The sequence below is a fragment of the Chiloscyllium plagiosum genome, unplaced genomic scaffold (assembly GCF_037043375.1).
Source record: "Chiloscyllium plagiosum isolate Xiang-an unplaced genomic scaffold, Cpla_swu_hap1 HiC_scaffold_7, whole genome shotgun sequence".
Taxonomy (NCBI): Eukaryota; Metazoa; Chordata; class Chondrichthyes; order Orectolobiformes; family Hemiscylliidae; genus Chiloscyllium; species Chiloscyllium plagiosum.
The window spans coordinates 30,209,892-30,226,596 of record NW_028270145.1 but is presented as its reverse complement, the minus strand read 5'-3'; the positions used below and the strand labels follow the sequence as shown (position 1 = coordinate 30,226,596).

The following is a 16,705-nucleotide window of genomic DNA, read 5'->3' as shown; positions in this document are numbered from 1 at the left end:
GAGGTAGCATTGTACGTATGGGTGATGGTGATGGTGTGGGTATGGCACAAATTGGAATGGAGAATGATGGGGGCTGCATGAGATGGTAGGGAAATGGCATGGGGAGATGTAGGTGAAACAGCAAATAACCTACACAGACTTCCTAACCAGGGCACCTGCCCCCTGTGACCACCCAGAATTTCTTTCTAGGATCACAAAACTGGATGTAACAGGTACCTTCCAGGCTGGGTGGATCTGTCGCACAGGGAGATGGTCTCCAGTGTCTATTTGAAGCATTCTCAGGTCAGATAGAATGCAGCCAACTGGAGATTTAAAGCTCAATCTACCAATCTAACTATGTATCTTAGCTCTAGGCACTGACAAAAAGCATTTTCACACCCGCCACTTTTATGGGGTTTCTTTGCAGTGGGAGTGCAGTGGCTGTGGCCATATCTCACTCTTTCAGAATCACATGGCCAAGGTTAGGAAAATAGTCACCTCACAATTAGCTGTGACAGGAAACATGCAAGCAGTCGATAATAACCACCCCCTTCCTCACCGATTAACTACTCATGGTTTGATGATTAATTCCGAAATAAAATGGGAATGAATTAGACCTTGTCACACAGAATCGTGTGCTCAGCAAAATGTCTTAAGATCAAACCATTCAGCGGATAGACTCCCCTAATCAAGTACAAAACCTTGCAAAGACACTTAGGAAAAACAAATATAATCTCTTCATGGTTAAAGCTGTAAAACAGAGTTCAAGTGAAATTTTTTTTTCAAATATAAGTGCATCCGTTCAGTCAACTTTTTTTCTTAATAGCTATAATATGTGCATTGCCTGCCTATTTTCAAATACTTTTCCTGCAATTTTATGATTTGACTTAAATGTGCAGTCAATGATCAAGAGTTATTTTAAGTCTCACGTACAGGTCTGACTTACAAAAAACAGGGCCCAAGATTATGCATTGCACACAAGCCAATAAAATACTTCCTAGCCACTTGCATGGAGAGGGGGGGAGAACAGGGAGAAATCAATGATCAGTGGAAATGAAGATTGCGAGAAGGGAGGTAAGATAGATACATAGTAAAATTGAGAAACAATTCTACAGAAATGTGTGACCAAAGAGAGAGAGAGAGAGTCCAGGGGGCACTGAGGTAGGAGATGAAGTGGGGGACAGAAAAGGCGTGGAGGTAGGAGATGCTGGACTTGAGGGATCTCGAGCTGGGGCTTGCCTCATCAAGATGAGGGAGTGGCAAGAGATGGAGTTGGTGCAGAGGGAAATAAAATGCCTCGAAGGAGATGAACCAACAACTTTGCAGTGGAGGGCATCTCTAGCTCTGACAACTAGTCAGAATAAACCCTGACAGGCAAACATTCACACCGAGACTTGCTCATGATGGAATGTGCAGGGGCTGTGCACTAAAGGAGTGTTTAGCTCAGTTGGCTGGGTGGCGAGTCTGTAACACAGAGCGATGCCAACAATGTGGGCTCCATTCCTGCACTGGCTGAAGTTACCATCAAGAACTCTCTTTCTCAACCTCCACCCTCATCTGAGGTGTGATGACCCTCAGGTTAAACTGACACCACCACCAGTTGCCTCCCTCTAATGAGGGAATGGGACTATTGCACCTTCACCACACACAACGTTTTTTGGATTTATTTTTAATTGATCAAACAACCCAACCTGCTTCCTAACTCTGTAATTTTTTTTTTCTCCTCCACACCACTACTCTTAGTCATCCAGTTGTAAAGTCACACAACACGGAAACAGACCCTTCGGTCTAACCAGTCCATGCCAACCACGTTCCCAAATCAAATTAGTCTCACATGCCTGCGTTTGGCGCATATCCCTCGAAACTCTTCCTATTCATGTACTTTCCAAATGTCTTTTAATCCTGCATCCACCACTTCCTCTGGCACCTCATTCCTCACACAAACCACTCTCTTGTGTAAAAATGTTGCCCTCATGTCCTTTTTATACCTTTCTCCTCTCACCTTTAAAATATGCCCTCCCAGTTTTGAATTCCCCCACTTTAGGGAAAAAGAAACATTTCCTATTTGTCTAATCTATGCCCTTTACGATGTAATAAACTCTATGAGGTCACTCTTCAACCTCCTATGCTCCAATGAAAAAAGCCCCAGCCTATTTATAATTCAAACCCTGCATCCTGGCAACGTCCTGGTAAATCTTTTCTGAACCTTCTCCAATTTAATAATATCCTTTCCAAAGCAGAGCAACCAGAACTGCACATATCTTCTTTTGGAGAGCCACTTTACTTGTACAGGCATTTGTTACAGACCCTCAGGGACCCTGGCCCTGGGATTTGCAGCAGGTGGGAAGGGAACAGGCGATAGTAGCTGGGTGATGACAACCCCAGGAATGCCATGATTACAGGGCATTTGACAACTTTAATAGCAAGACCTGACTGACCTTATTTCACTCTGTCTGCAGCTCAGCAGATGGGCAGGCTGACTAGTGTTCACATGGCAAAGCCAGCTACTGCGGTCCTTGAGCCATTAAATTCAATTAGCCATTAAAATCTGAGGTTCCAACCCTCAATCAACTGTTGTACGTGGTGACCTATCTATCCAGAACAGGCTGACACAAAACCTATCGCAATTAACCCAGAAGTAGGTAGCTTTCAGTAAGCTTAAGGCCCAGAGCAGTGTGGAAGAGATTGCGGGAAGATGAGATGAGAGGTGTGGTTACTGCCGGAAACTGGTTTTCTAGCATTTCGTGTGGGGCCAAAAGCAGCAGGGTTGCATTTTCCCATTCCCCCCAGCGAGCCATAATTTCACAGTCCACCCCAACCACACCCTGCCCACCTCCCAACAGTAAAATTTACCTCACGCGAAAGCTCCCTTCCACCCAATGCCCCAGCTTCCTTGTTGGGGGGAGGGGTTGAGAAGGTACAGACGTCCCCTATCCCTACCTCATGCACAGATTAAACACTGCCCTCAGTGGCCAGAACGTGCATTACTCTTGAGAGCAAGGGTACTCCTCACAACTTCAGGGGAGTTCATTTCTAATCGAAAACTCCAGATTTTCTCAGGTGAGTGGGGAAAAAAATGACTTTCGATGCTTTTATTTCAATCTACAAGCTTGATTGTCCTCTCTACTTCCAAGTGGGCTTTTGTTGTTATGCAGCCACGTGCAATTCTGAAAAAGGTCAAAGCTGCTGTTTTGGACACTGACCACTGGGATTTATTTAATAACCAGTCAGAACACACTATCTTAGTTTTTATTTACTTGATTTAAAACTGGTGATTCTGGTATTCTAAGCAAAGGCCATCTGCTGAGTTCAAGGTTGCCATGCAGAAAAATGCAAACTTGCATTTGGCATGAGATTACTTGACTGAGTATCTAGTAAAGTACAGCTCAGAAACCAGGACCATCAGCCCACCATGTTTATGCTGACCTTGATGCCATTCTAAACAATCCTATCTGCCTGCACATGGCCAGTATCCCTCTAATCTCTGCCTATTTGTGTGTCTATCTAAAAGTCTCTTTGTCACGTCCTCAAAAAACTCAATCAAATTTGTGAGACAAGACCTCCCCCGCATAAAGCTATGCTGACTATAGGCCCTTTCTTTTCCAAATGTGATTAAATCCTGCACTTAAGTCTTATTTGGGATGTAAACATGAATGATGTGCTTGGGTCCTTAATTCTCCAAATTGAATTATGGAGACTATGTTTGTGTACATTGATGCAAGAGTTTCTCTGGATCTTTAATCATTATTTCCACTGGCAATATTTTTGAACAAGAATTCTTCTACATTTGCTACATTACTGCCCCACGGGCTATTTGGATTTGCTGGCTTATTGGGGTCATATTCCTCTGGCCCAGTGTTCCTCTGGATTATTGACCCAGTGTTTCTCTGGATTATTGACCCAGTTTTCTCTGGTTTAGTGGCCAATGTTTCTCTTGATTCCTGACCATCTTTCTCTCAATTACAGTCCAAAGATTCACTCAACTTCTGGCCAGCGTTTCTCTGTGTTATCTATCCAGTGTTTCTCTGCATTATTGGCCCACTGTAACTTAACAAAACAAAACCATTTCTGTAGACTGCAGCAAGAAAAAAACAATTTAACCATGAGAGAACTACATCCCTCGATTTATTTCCTTTTTACATTCCTGCCTCTCTTGAGAATGGCTGAAAAATCATTAAATCTGTAACAAATGAGGGGCAGGGGTGATATTACTGCTGCATTCTCATGAACTTACCAATTGTCACGCAGGATGGGTCACCCCCACTGGCACACGGAGCCTCTGTGACATTCTCTCCAACCCACTGTGTTGAGGCAATGGTTGCAGCAGATGTGGTGGTTGCTGGAAGAGCAAAGCAGTTCAGGTGAGGTTGCAGAACAAGTTGGTAATTTAGAATTATATCACTTTTCAAAGCGCAAAACCGATGAGACAGCGTGTACTGAGGACATGCGATGTGCTCGAGAAGAGGGTTAGAAATTGCAGTACAATAAAGGCTCATCATGTCCTCACTGTGGTTCACACCCAGTGAATTAGTCTTGCTGGAAATTGGATAAGGAAAGGATACGAGATGAAGTGAATGACCGGGAATGGAGGTACAGTTTGCAATTCCCACCAACTTGCATTTCTGTAGCACCTTTGATGTAGCAGAATATCTCAAGCCGTTTCACAGGAGTGTTATCAGGCAAAGTTTGAGACTAAACATAAGATATCCAGACAGGCAAAAAGCTTGATCAAACAGATAGGTGTTATGGGGCTTCTTACTGGAGAAAAGAGGGGTTTTGGAAAGGAAGTCGAGAACTTTGGGGCCTCGGCACTTCAAGACACGCCTATGAATGTTGGGGCTAGAGAGATCTCAGAGGGTTGTAGCACTGGAGGAGATTATGTAATTGGAAGAATATGTACTTCAATACATCACTGCCTGACAACTCAGTCCAGGATTTCTCATTTTGATTAACCTTTCTGCGAATGCATTTTACATAAACCTTGCCTGGATCTTATAATTAATTACATTATAAACTACTCCCCGACAGATTGACAAATTATCTTCCCTTTGCAACTGAGCGAGATTAGTGCAAATCTGCTTCATACAAATTTGCCAGTTATGAAAATAGACCTTCATAATTGTAAATGTTATTAGGAAGCAATTACTCCAAATGCACACATACACATATACACAAACAAATACACTGAAATCTGTGACCAATTTAAAACACAATGAGCCCTGTAAAAATATCTAAAGTATCTATTTTTTCAAAAATGGTGTCTGGCCTGTATTTCTACTTCAAGGCATGAAGGGAAGGTAGAATAAACAGATCAGTTAGTATTCTGGATAATGTTTACTGTTCTACATTGGAACCAAGTTATTATAAAAAATGAATGAATCTCTTTCTTTCTTGATCCAACTTGGCACACTTTCAAAACTTGACTACAACAAATCATTTCTTGATCACAATAGCTTTTTAAAATTCCTCAAAGGCTTTGCATTAAATCACCGCTAAAAGCAATCTCCTGCCAGTTTCCCAGAATATCTGATCCAATTGATCTGGGTTCAGTAACACACATTGCACCTCCTAATAAAGTAATGGGACAGAAAGCAGAAAGCACTAGTTGATTGAAAGAGCACATAATCCAGGCTGACGCGTTGATGCAGTACTGAGGGATTGCTGCAGTTTCAGAAGGTGAGCCAGGAAAATGAGACACATGCCAACTTTCTCAGGCAGGTGTGAAAGATTCCACATCATAATACCAAAAACAGGAGAGCTCTTCGTTAATGTCCTGGCCAACATTCATCCCTCAACCGACATCGCTACCACAGATAATCTGGCCCTTATCTTATTGGGATCTTACCATGCACAAATTGGTTGGTGAGTTGTCTCTGTTATGCTTCAAACATTACTCAATTGCCCATGAAACATTTTAAGCTATTGTGTGGTTTCGAAAGGGGTGAGTCTTATGATCCCATCCTCTACTAACACCAGATCTTAGAATGAAACCTCATTGTTAGATCTTAACTTGACATTTTTTTTAGAATCATGGGGGTAAGTTGCTGAATGCACTCACATGCGTCCATCACTGTACTTTTAACGCAAAGAATAAAGCATTTATTACACCAGATAAACAGGAACGACATTACACGAGACAAAATGAAGTTGGAAAGATTTCATTACAGATATCAGAAGAAAAGAGATCAACAGATATCAAATTCACACTATATCTTACATCCCAGCAAACATCCAAACACAGTGAAGAGTTACCACTATCTCCACACCACAGCTCCTTGCTCAGATTCAGACTGGTACAGCTGCTTTCAGTTTCCTTTTAGAAAACTTCTGGGCAGTCACAAGATGCCTTCTACCTTCTGCTAGAATCTCTTCCAAAACACTTAAATCAAACTACAAACTAAACTCATAGTAATATTAACTTTTGAGCAACTACATGAGTTCATTCAATCCAATATATCTACAACCTTTCACACTCTGGCATATAACACACCCAAACCGACTGATCTTTTGGATTGTCCTGCCTCTCTCTTGTCACTAAGCAGAAGCATGATTCATTCCTCTCCTTTTTTTCTTAATGCACTGAACTGTTCACCTCAAGGGTTTAAATCCTCATCAAAATGTGTATGACCAACTGCCACCTCAAGACTTTTCAGCGCCAACCCGTAGGGGCACTCAAAAGAAACTCAACTTCCTTCTGAATTTACGGAACACAAGATATGAACTCAAATTAAAAATTGGACATTGTCCTGAACAGTAAGAAATAATGCCTTGTATTTCCATGAGTGGCGCATATTTAAGAAACATAGGGAATAGCTCTTTGTCCAACAGTCCGTAAAGCTGTTGACAATAATTAAGTCCCCATATTTTAACCAAAGCATAGCCCCACAACCCACTGCTGGAGTTCAGCTTCTGCATTAAGCTGATTGACAGCATCCATTGTGAATAGTCAAGGTCCTGACTAACAGATTAATTAAAACAAAATTATTGCGAGTATTTTTTTCCCCAGTTTCTGGTTGGCTTGCTGAGCTCTGAGAAGCTGTGCTGGAATGTACAGCTTAAACTCTCAAGTGACAAAGGCTCTGTATCTCAACAGGACAACTGGCAACTGGTTCCAAATTAGAACAACCAGTGCACGACACAAAGTAGTCTCTTGTTTGTAGCGTGCTTTGGGATGCCTGAGATTCTGAAACATCTTGTAAATGCTGGTCTCTCTTTAAATACCATGGAAACCCGTCACCCTGATCAACAGGAAGTAGAGATGAGGAGACAATGTATAGCTGAATTCAATGGAAGGGAGCATGTCACATGTCACCTCACAATTGTATTGTCAGTAATTGGCACCAACATGGGGACTTCAGACAGAGGAAATGCCTGGAACGTACAAGTCAGAAATAGCTTAACAGGCCCTTGTCAGTGTCTATTCCCCACATGAGCACTGACCCTTCTCTCTCCACATCACACCACTGGCAAATCCCTTTATCCTCATCTCCCTCATGTGATTATCTAGCTTCACCTCAAATTCAACTCCCTGTGGAAGTGGTTTTCATAGTTTGTTGTGGCAGTAGATTGCACATTCATCTAGAGTGTGGCGCAGGAAAAACACAGCAGGTCAGGCAGCATCCGAGGAGCAGGAGAATCGACATTTCAGGCATTCGCCCTTCATCAGGAATGCAGGCCTTCCTGATGAATGGCTTATGCCAGAAACGTTGATTCTCCTGCTCCTCAGATGCTGCCTGACCTGCTGTGCTTTTCCAGTGCCATGCTCTCGACTCTGATCTCCAGCATCTGCAGTCCTCACTTTCTCCTATTTTTAGAATCAACACGACAGAAGAGTTTCTTTGGCCTATCGAGTCTGTACCGCCGAACATATACTGCAATCCAGCTAGTCCCACTTTATCCGCAGCAGGGCCATAGCACTGAATGTTACAAGTGTGCGTCCAAGTATGTTTTAAAGGCTCTGAGGTTTCCCGTTTCATCATCTCCCATGGCAGTGGATTCCATATTCCAACGCCACTCTAACCACATGATATTGTGATCCTCATACAGGTCTCCTTCATAAATGGAAAGGTCTTCTCCAAGTCAACCCAATCAAGCCCCTTCATAATTTTGACCAGCTCTACCTACTCATCAAAAGCCTTGCATCAGAGAAGAGAGCACCCAGCCTTTTCCATCTTGTACGATAATTGCACTCTACATTCTGGTTGCATTCTTGGCAATCTGTTATTATACTTTCATCAGTGCTTCTTTGTAGAGCAGAGAGGAGTGTCTCAGTTTAGGTCCAATCATGATTATAGAGAGGACAAAAAAAAAAACAGTGAGATACTTTTCCACCACATAGCTTGCACCATGTGGAGGAGGCTGGAGAGCTATACTTTGCTGATTACTGGAGGAATCATGATGATGGTTTTGGGATGGGGGCGGGGAGGATGGTGGAAGGAAGCAGGGAGGAGAGAGGAGGCCGGCAGATATGAACTAATGAAAGACCAAAAAAGTATAAAAATGGGAAGAGATGAAAGCTGGAGGAGGCAGAGATTATTCCAGGATCTGAAGAGTTATTATTGGGAATCTCAAAAGGCATTGGGCACTGTAATCATCAGCAGATGTCTGGGCCTTTCACACTGATGGCTAATTTAACAAGACCACAAGGCCGTCCTGCATTGCTTGTGGTGACTTATGACATCCCGGTAAACGAGTGAACAAGATCCCCCTCTAGTGCAGTGTCCTTGTGGGGAATCTTGCCTAGTCATAATACTATTCCAACTAGCAGGCTGTGGTGGCCAGGATAGCAGTGAGAGAGGTTGGTTTGTGAAGTATCTAACTCTAACCCTCTAAGGCTGATTGGGAACAGATCCTCTCACTTGACAACTTCCTGCATCAGCATCTAAAGACGCTGAGCCTTTGAAATGTGGTTTCAGTAAGCACTTCCCCACGCCTCCCAAACATCTGGCGAACAGCTCCAGGCATTAACTGCCTTTATTTCAAGAAAAGGAAAATCACAATTACCAATTCATAAGGGGGCGGCTGAACTGCAAACGCAAATTGCAGAGCCCGAGACACACTCTTGCTCTGCGAGTCCATCTCCGCCATATAACTGTCGAGAGATTAATTTCACACAATCCCTTTGAGATGTCTCTACATTTTTCAAAACGCTGAACTCCACATCTGGGTTATTCGTTCAGGATCATTTAACAATTTAAAGTATTTTTTCACAACATTTCTTGGCATAAGTATGACCGAACTATTGCATATGTGTGTGTGTGTGTGTTCGTGAGGTCACACATGTAGGCACCAGCAAGTCAACCAGCAACTGAGATCTCTCTATCTCTATTTCCTCTTTCAGCCATTTCCTCAAGCCCTAGCTCTTTGATGAAGCGTTGGTTAGATGTTCAGAGATCACTCTGCGCAGCTTGGCATCAAACTTTGTTTGGAAACACTCCCGTGTAACGCCTTGCGTTGGTTTGCTGCACTTGAAGGTGCTATACAAATGCAAAGTTGTTGGTGTTAGCACTAAGGCCGGATATCTTTAAAAAAAAAGCTAGAGGATGCTGGAAGTACTCAGTGCCAGCTCCACGTCAGCAAGTTGTCGGGCCTGATAAATTCCAAGCATTTTCTGTGCACAGAACTGTGGTTCTTGAGAGACTGAGGGTGGAGTGTGCAAATTGGTCACCAAATGTGATTGTGCGCAAGTGTGAATCTCGGGTGAGTGAGATTGTGTGGAGATTGTGTGCTAGTTTGAGCACTGGAATGAATGGGTATGACTTGATTCCAAATACTGTAGTGAGCGAGTGAGATTGTGCATCTGAAGATTGTGCATGTGAAAATATTGACGTGCGTGGGTGAGACTGAATGTAAACAAGTCTATGAATGAGTCAGAATACATGAATGTCAGTGAAAGTTTGTGAATGCATGACTGATATCAATCAAGACCTCACATAGATGTAATCTGTCAAAGTTGCGAAACGGAATCTGGGGCTAAAGATCAGGTCACTGATCTTGGCAGTGCTACTCCACTAGGAAATTACAACAATCCATTGCCTTGGTATAGACAAAAGAGACACACACAGACAGACATACACTCTGTGACACACACGCGTGCACACACATACACAGACATACGCACACACGCATGCGCACGCGTGCACACACAGACATGCACACACACACAGACACACACTCTGACACATGCACACAGACACTGACACACACACAGACGCACACACACACTTGCACACTCAAACATGCACACACACATAAACATACACAGGCACTGAACACATAGACATGCACACACACACATGCACAGAATTGCACACATAGGCATACACACTGCCACACACAGATATGTGCACACACATACAGATACACACACACACCCTGAAACAGACATACATGCACACACACAGAGACACACACACACACACACACACACAATTACATAGGCAAAAAACACACAATCACACAGGCACATACTCATGCACACTCACACACACACACCTACACAAGCAATAAAGTAGGCACACACAGTCACATATACTGTCATATATTCGCATACATCCACACACAAGAATACAAACAAGCACTCACACATAGGCATACAGATAAAAATAGCAAAATACACATACACACGCAGGTTCACACACACACATGCACACACATAGATACAGATATTTGTGCAGGCACACACTGATGCACCCAAATACACAGTCACACAAGCACACACAAATGTCACACAGTTGAACACTGTCTCTCACACACTGACACCTAGGCACACACAGGCATCCAGTGACACACAAACACACACGCGCACAGATACACTGAGACACTGGAACATGTAGAGACACACACCCACATGCACACAAACTTTTGGAAATACACCTACCCATTAAATCACAGCCCTGCAGCTCAAAGCGCATCCCAATTCCAGCAGGGGACCATCTCTCTGGGTATACTCGGACAAAGCGTGCAGGAACAGGATCAAAGCGGCGGATCTCAGGAGTGTCGTAGTTCATGTTCCCTTCGAACATCTGAGAATAATGTAGAGAGACAGATTGAGTAAACTCGACCAGTTGACCACCACAGGTATCTCTCACAGCAACTATAAAAGGATTTCTCTACTGAAATAAACAAGATGCTAATTTAATTCTTCAATTAGAACTAAAGAAAGATTTGCATTTCTTTAACAACTTCCTCCATCTTAGCAGTGTAGTCTCTGTTGTAAAGTAGGAAGCAGTGCAGCCAATCTGCACAAGACAAGCTCCAACAGGAACATTAAAACAAAGGCTGCTGTAATCTGTTTTAGTAATTAATGCCAGCCAGGGTCTTTTTAAAAATTTGTTAATGGCATGTCAGCATCGCTGGCTGGGCCAGCGTTTATGACCCACCCGTAGGAGTCAACCACATTGCTGTGGGTCTGGAGTCACATGTAGGCCAGACCAGTTAGAGACAACTGATTTCCTTCTCTACATTACAGGACATTAGTGAACGTACAGATGGTGGTGGGTGCATGGAATGCACTGCCAGCAGTGTTAGTAGAGTCAGATACGTTAGGGACGTTGGATGATAGTAAAACGAAGGGTATGTAGGTTAGTTTGATCTTAGAGTAGGATAAAAGGTTGGCACAACATTGAGGGCTGAAGGCAACAGTGTTTGCCATTAGATTGGCGTTTTTATTTCATCAGCTGCTATGGTGGGATATGAGCCCATGTTTCCAGAATATTAGCCTGGGTTGGGAGCAATGGTGGGGGGGATGTTGGAGGTTGTGGTGTCTGAATTACTAGCCCAGTGATAGTACCAGTAGATCATTACGTCTGGGGATCTGATGCCTGCTCATCTTCAAAACAGAGGCATGGACCGTTTTAAGATGCACCCAAAGAGGGCAAGTGAGGCTGAAGTCTCACATGAGAGATGGTGCACTCGAAATGCACACCTCAGAACACCATGGCAATGTCAGCCTGGAACAAATCATGGGAACTGGGATAAAAACCAAAAGAACTGCGGATGCCATACATTGGAAACAAAAACGGGAATTGCTGGGAAAGCTCAGCAGGTCCGGCAGCATCTGTGGAGTAAAATCAGAGTTAACATTTCGGGTCCAGTCACCTTTCTTCCAAGCTGATGGTAGCTGGGAAAAAGTTGTTTTCTTTAATGCAGAAGGTAGGGTTGGGGGGAGGGGCTAAGGAGTAAAAATTAGGTGGAGATACAGAAGACAAGGATAGACGGACAGACAGAGGAATGGATAATGATCAGCCTGAGAGAGTGACTAGATGGAGTGGGGTTTTCTCTAGGCTGATGCCTATCCCCTTAACTATCATCAGTAAAAAAATGGAATACGCCTGGGTATTATCACAGGTCTGTCTGTGAGATCTTGCTGTGCGCACACTGGCAGTCATGCCTCATATGTTATAACAGCAGTTGAGAACACGAGAGAGGCTGCAGACATAAAAAAGATGCTCTGTCTTCCCTTGTTTTCCTTTTGGCATGCAGTGAAGATGCAAATGTTACAAACCGCTCTGAATATTTCATTTGTCACGTCGCCCTGAGCTAGAAGTTGTAAATTAAGTCAACTGAAAACAAATGCAATAAATTGTTAATTGCTGAAAAAAAACTCGACTGGCAATATGTTTTTGTTTCTGTCTCTCTCCTTCTCTGATAATGAGAAACTATGTTTTCTAATATCTAAAGAGTGCTTGATTTATTCTCCCCATCTCCTTTTCTCCCCTGTGGTTCCGTTCTTGTCTCAGAGTCTTGCTGCTCCAGTCGCTGAACGGGAAACATAGAACAGTGCAAAAAAGAGGCCATTTGGCCCAGTCTGGAACTGCTAACCTCTCTGAAAGAGGCTGGGTCCCATTACTTGCAGTGATTTCCCCTTGCTGCAAGTCAATATTGGATTTGCTTCCACCGCTCACCCAGGCACAGCATTCGAGATCCACTGCATCGCTTGCTGCTAACCTGCAAGGTGTTAGGAATGGGAGTGCATGTGACAGCACAGGTCTGACTGTCCCTGACAGCTTGTCAGTCACCAACAGAAGTTAATGTTCTTAGTCAGCATCAGTTTTACTGACAGTGAACACCAGTAAGAAAGGGGTACCCCAAATTGCCAGCAACAATTCATCCCAATCTGTGAGGCGAACTCAATAAGCTTTTAGCAACGCTGTCTCCTTAAGAGAGACAGGCACGGACTGACGTCACGTGAGCCTGGAGGAAGTGGCACATTCCCACTTTGAGTATTACTATTCTGGTAAACATTCTCTCTGCCCTCCCTTAAGGCCTCAACAGACTTCCAGATGTAGAGGCCCCACTTCAGTGCTTAACAGTACAAGCACAAGCACCTCGAAAACACTCCTTGAGATCCCAAGGACAGCTGTCACTGTCTCCTCTTCCCGCACACAGGTTACAAAACCTGGCATATTGTTTCCATTATCAGAAAGGAGGCAGATTGCATAGGTTAAGATTCCAAGTCACTTTTCCACTCAGCATTCAAATTATGTGAAATTAATTCAATTACTTTAACCTAGCTGGACTCAATGGTCTGGACAAAATAAAGAGCCCACTCTCAAATTTCTAACTGGCTCATACGTGCGTGGGATCGTTGATGAAGGTGTGTAGATGTGACAACTTGTGGTAGCCCACCGAGCACCAAATCTTAACATTTAGACATCACATTAGGTGACACAGTTGTGAAGCAGTTAGAACACAGGTGGTGTCTACAAAACTTGGTCTCCTCTCCTCTCGTCTTCCCCAACTTCCCTCATCCCAGTGTGTTCCCGTCTTCAAGAGAGCAAAGGTGATTGTGATTATCTCTTTTTCAAAAGCTAAGTGTCAACCAATAAGCTGGGAGAGGAGATGGGATTTACAACAGGATTTTGGAGAGTCCACTGTGCTGCCAAGAGAGTGAAGAGGAAAACCCGGTGCGGGTGCTGGGAATCAGGAACAAGAACAGAAATTGCTGGAAAAAGCTCAGCAGGTCTGGCTGTATGTGTGCAGACAGAGTCGAGTTAACGTTCTGAGTGCAGTGACCACTCTTAGAGTCATTGAGTCAGAGAGATGTACAGCATGGAAACAGATCCTTCAGTACAACCCGTCCATGCTGACCAGATATCCCAACCCAATCTATTCCCACCTGCCAGCACCCGGCCCATATCCCTCCAAACCCTTCCCATTCATACACCCATCTAGATGCCTTTTAAATGTTGCAATTGTACCAGCCTCCACCACATCCTCTGGCAGCTCATTCCATACACGTACCACCCTCTGCGTGAAAACGTTGCCCGTTAGGTCTCTTTTATATCTATCCCCTCTCACCCTAAACCTATTCTGAAATATAAAGAGTGTCTATCTCAATGACAGCAAAGAGAACTCATAACTTAAACCACAGCAAAGTGTCCTGTTAATAGCAAGATTATTTAATGCAGGAATTGGAGGATAGATGTATAAATCATACTTGCTAAATAAATACCATTCAGGAGCTCCAGCTGATGGGGGAATGACCCAGTCACCTCTGTTCTGACTGGGTCCTGTGCTACCTTTAGGTACACAGTGGTCAATCTTATTAGGCACAAACGCTTTGCAAAAAGAAATGGAAGAAATTGAGGGCCGCACCTTATGCCGTGATCCTCCAGATTCCTTTACAAATGTCCAGTTGGCTCCATTCATGCTGTACGCCAACTTAAACTTCCGTACAAAAGCCTTGTTCTCCCCTCCTGTCCCACCATCCATGACCGAAGCTCCGCGCGCCCCCTGGATGATGATGGCACTGACGGTCTTCGGCGTGGGCAAGGCCACCTGGAGCCACTCCGTGCCGGGCGGAGGGTGAGGTTGCCGTGGGTACCAACCGGATCGGCTGGCGATGAGCCGGGCACTGCCTGGCGACCAGTGGTAGTCCCGAGTAGAGGAGGCTGTGATCTGGGAGTCAGGGATAATGCCAGACAGCATTCCCAGCATATCGGAGCACGGTGCATCTGTTAAAAGAGACAGAGTGTTGGCTATTCAACCAATTCACAACTCTAAGTTGCTTCTAATAATATCCTACTGTCTTTACTATTCCTTACCTACATACCAACCCTGTGACCCTGCAAGATCACGGTGCTCTGGCCTCTTGAACAATTCACAATTGCTTTCATTCTGACTTTAGTGGCCCACACTTCCGAACAACTTGATCCTGAGCTCTGTGACTAGATACCAGCAGCAAAGTGGTTATGGTACTGGACTAGTAACTCCTCAGATGTGATTTCAAATCAATAATAGAGGTCATGAAACAACTGGATTGTCACTAAAGTCCTTCAGAGAAGGAAAACGGCCATCCTTTCTTGATCCAGTGGAGCTGCGGCTCCAGATTCAGAAATAACAGAGTTGACTTGCCTCTGAAGTAGGATATAAGAGCAGGAGTAGGCCAATTTGCCCCTTTCAGACTGCTTCATCATTCAATAAGATCGTGGCTTATCTTGTTGTGGTTTCCTGTCTGTTCCCCTTTGCCCTTGATTCCCCTGTCCATCAAAAGTTGAACTGAGCTTTGAGCAAATTTAAAGACCCAGCCTCCATTACCTTCCAAAGGGGAAAGCTCCACATTCTAGCGATGCTTTGAGTCTCTGTCTTAAGTGGGAGAGGGCTTTAATTCTTGAAAATATGTCCTCTTATTTTAGTCTTCCTCTCACCAGTAAAAATCCTCTGGAGTGTCCAGCCTATCCAGTGTTTCAATGCAATCAATTCTCATTTTTCAAAACTCCAGTGGATATAGGCCTACCCTTTCTACAGAATATAAGCCTTTCATCCCGGCAGTGATTCGAGTGAACCTTCTTGATATATAAAGCTATATAAAAATATATAAAGCTACTATGTCTTTGAGGAAATAAGGAGGCCACAACTGGATACAGTACTCCAGATGTGATCTCACCAATGCACTGCATCATTGCAGTAAAACCTCCTTACATTTATAGTCCATTCCAACTGGATTAAACAACAACATTCCATTTGCCTTGCACTTGCTGTATCTGTGTCCTAACTTCATGCGATTCATGTCCAGGTCCCTCTGTAGCTTAATGAATGACTGAGCAAACCACTCAGATGATGGTTCACTTGAACCTTCTCAAGCCATTCAGCGATGGGCAATAAATGCTGCCCCAGCCAGTGATGCCCACCCTCGATAAATATGGCTAAATGAAGAAAATGTAACCTCCTGTATTTTTCTGGCTCTCTCCCCTTCTTCCTCCTCCTTAGAACATCTAGAGACATATGCAATTCTTACAGGGTTCAATAGGCTCAATACAGGTCGGATATTTGCCCAGACTTGGGTGGATTTAGAACCCGGACACAGTTTCAGACAAGGAGGAAGGCCATTTGGGACTGAGATGAGGAGGTGTACAACAGTGTGAAGGCGATGGAATTCATTACCCCAGAGGCAAAGAACTCAGTCATTGAGACAGAGATTAATAAAGAGTTCAAGGGAATAAGGATAATAAAGGATCTAGGGAAAATGCCTTTTGAGGTAGAACATCAGCCATGAATGGAGAAGCAGACACAAAGGCCTACTCCTGCTGCAATTACACACGTTGCCAAACTTATGATCACAAAACTTACGAAATGGGAGAGGATTAGTGCAAAAACCCATGGCTTCTTTACTACCTCAACTGGCGCACGAACACGCCCTCGCACGTTCACCTTCCAATCAGTGATGAGTTAACAGACACTGCGAAGGCCATTCACCAATCCCAGCATGTGCTTTCTTAGTTGG

General features: G+C 43.9%; 1 protein-coding gene across 5 annotated transcripts in view; it reads right to left on the bottom strand.

Moving 5' to 3' along the window:
- LOC122551427 (neuropilin-2-like) overlaps positions 1-16,705 on the bottom strand; it is a 105,824-nt gene that overhangs the window by 29,132 nt on the left and 59,987 nt on the right. For all 5 annotated transcript variants that reach the window (XM_043693315.2, XM_087988881.1, XM_043693317.2 and 2 more), the window contains 3 exons: positions 14,578-14,936; positions 10,859-11,003; positions 4,214-4,318 (listed from right to left, as the gene is read on the bottom strand). In XM_043693315.2, the coding sequence (XP_043549250.1) occupies positions 4,214-4,318; positions 10,859-11,003; positions 14,578-14,936 (609 nt within the window). The remainder of the gene's footprint in view (positions 1-4,213; positions 4,319-10,858; positions 11,004-14,577; positions 14,937-16,705) is intronic.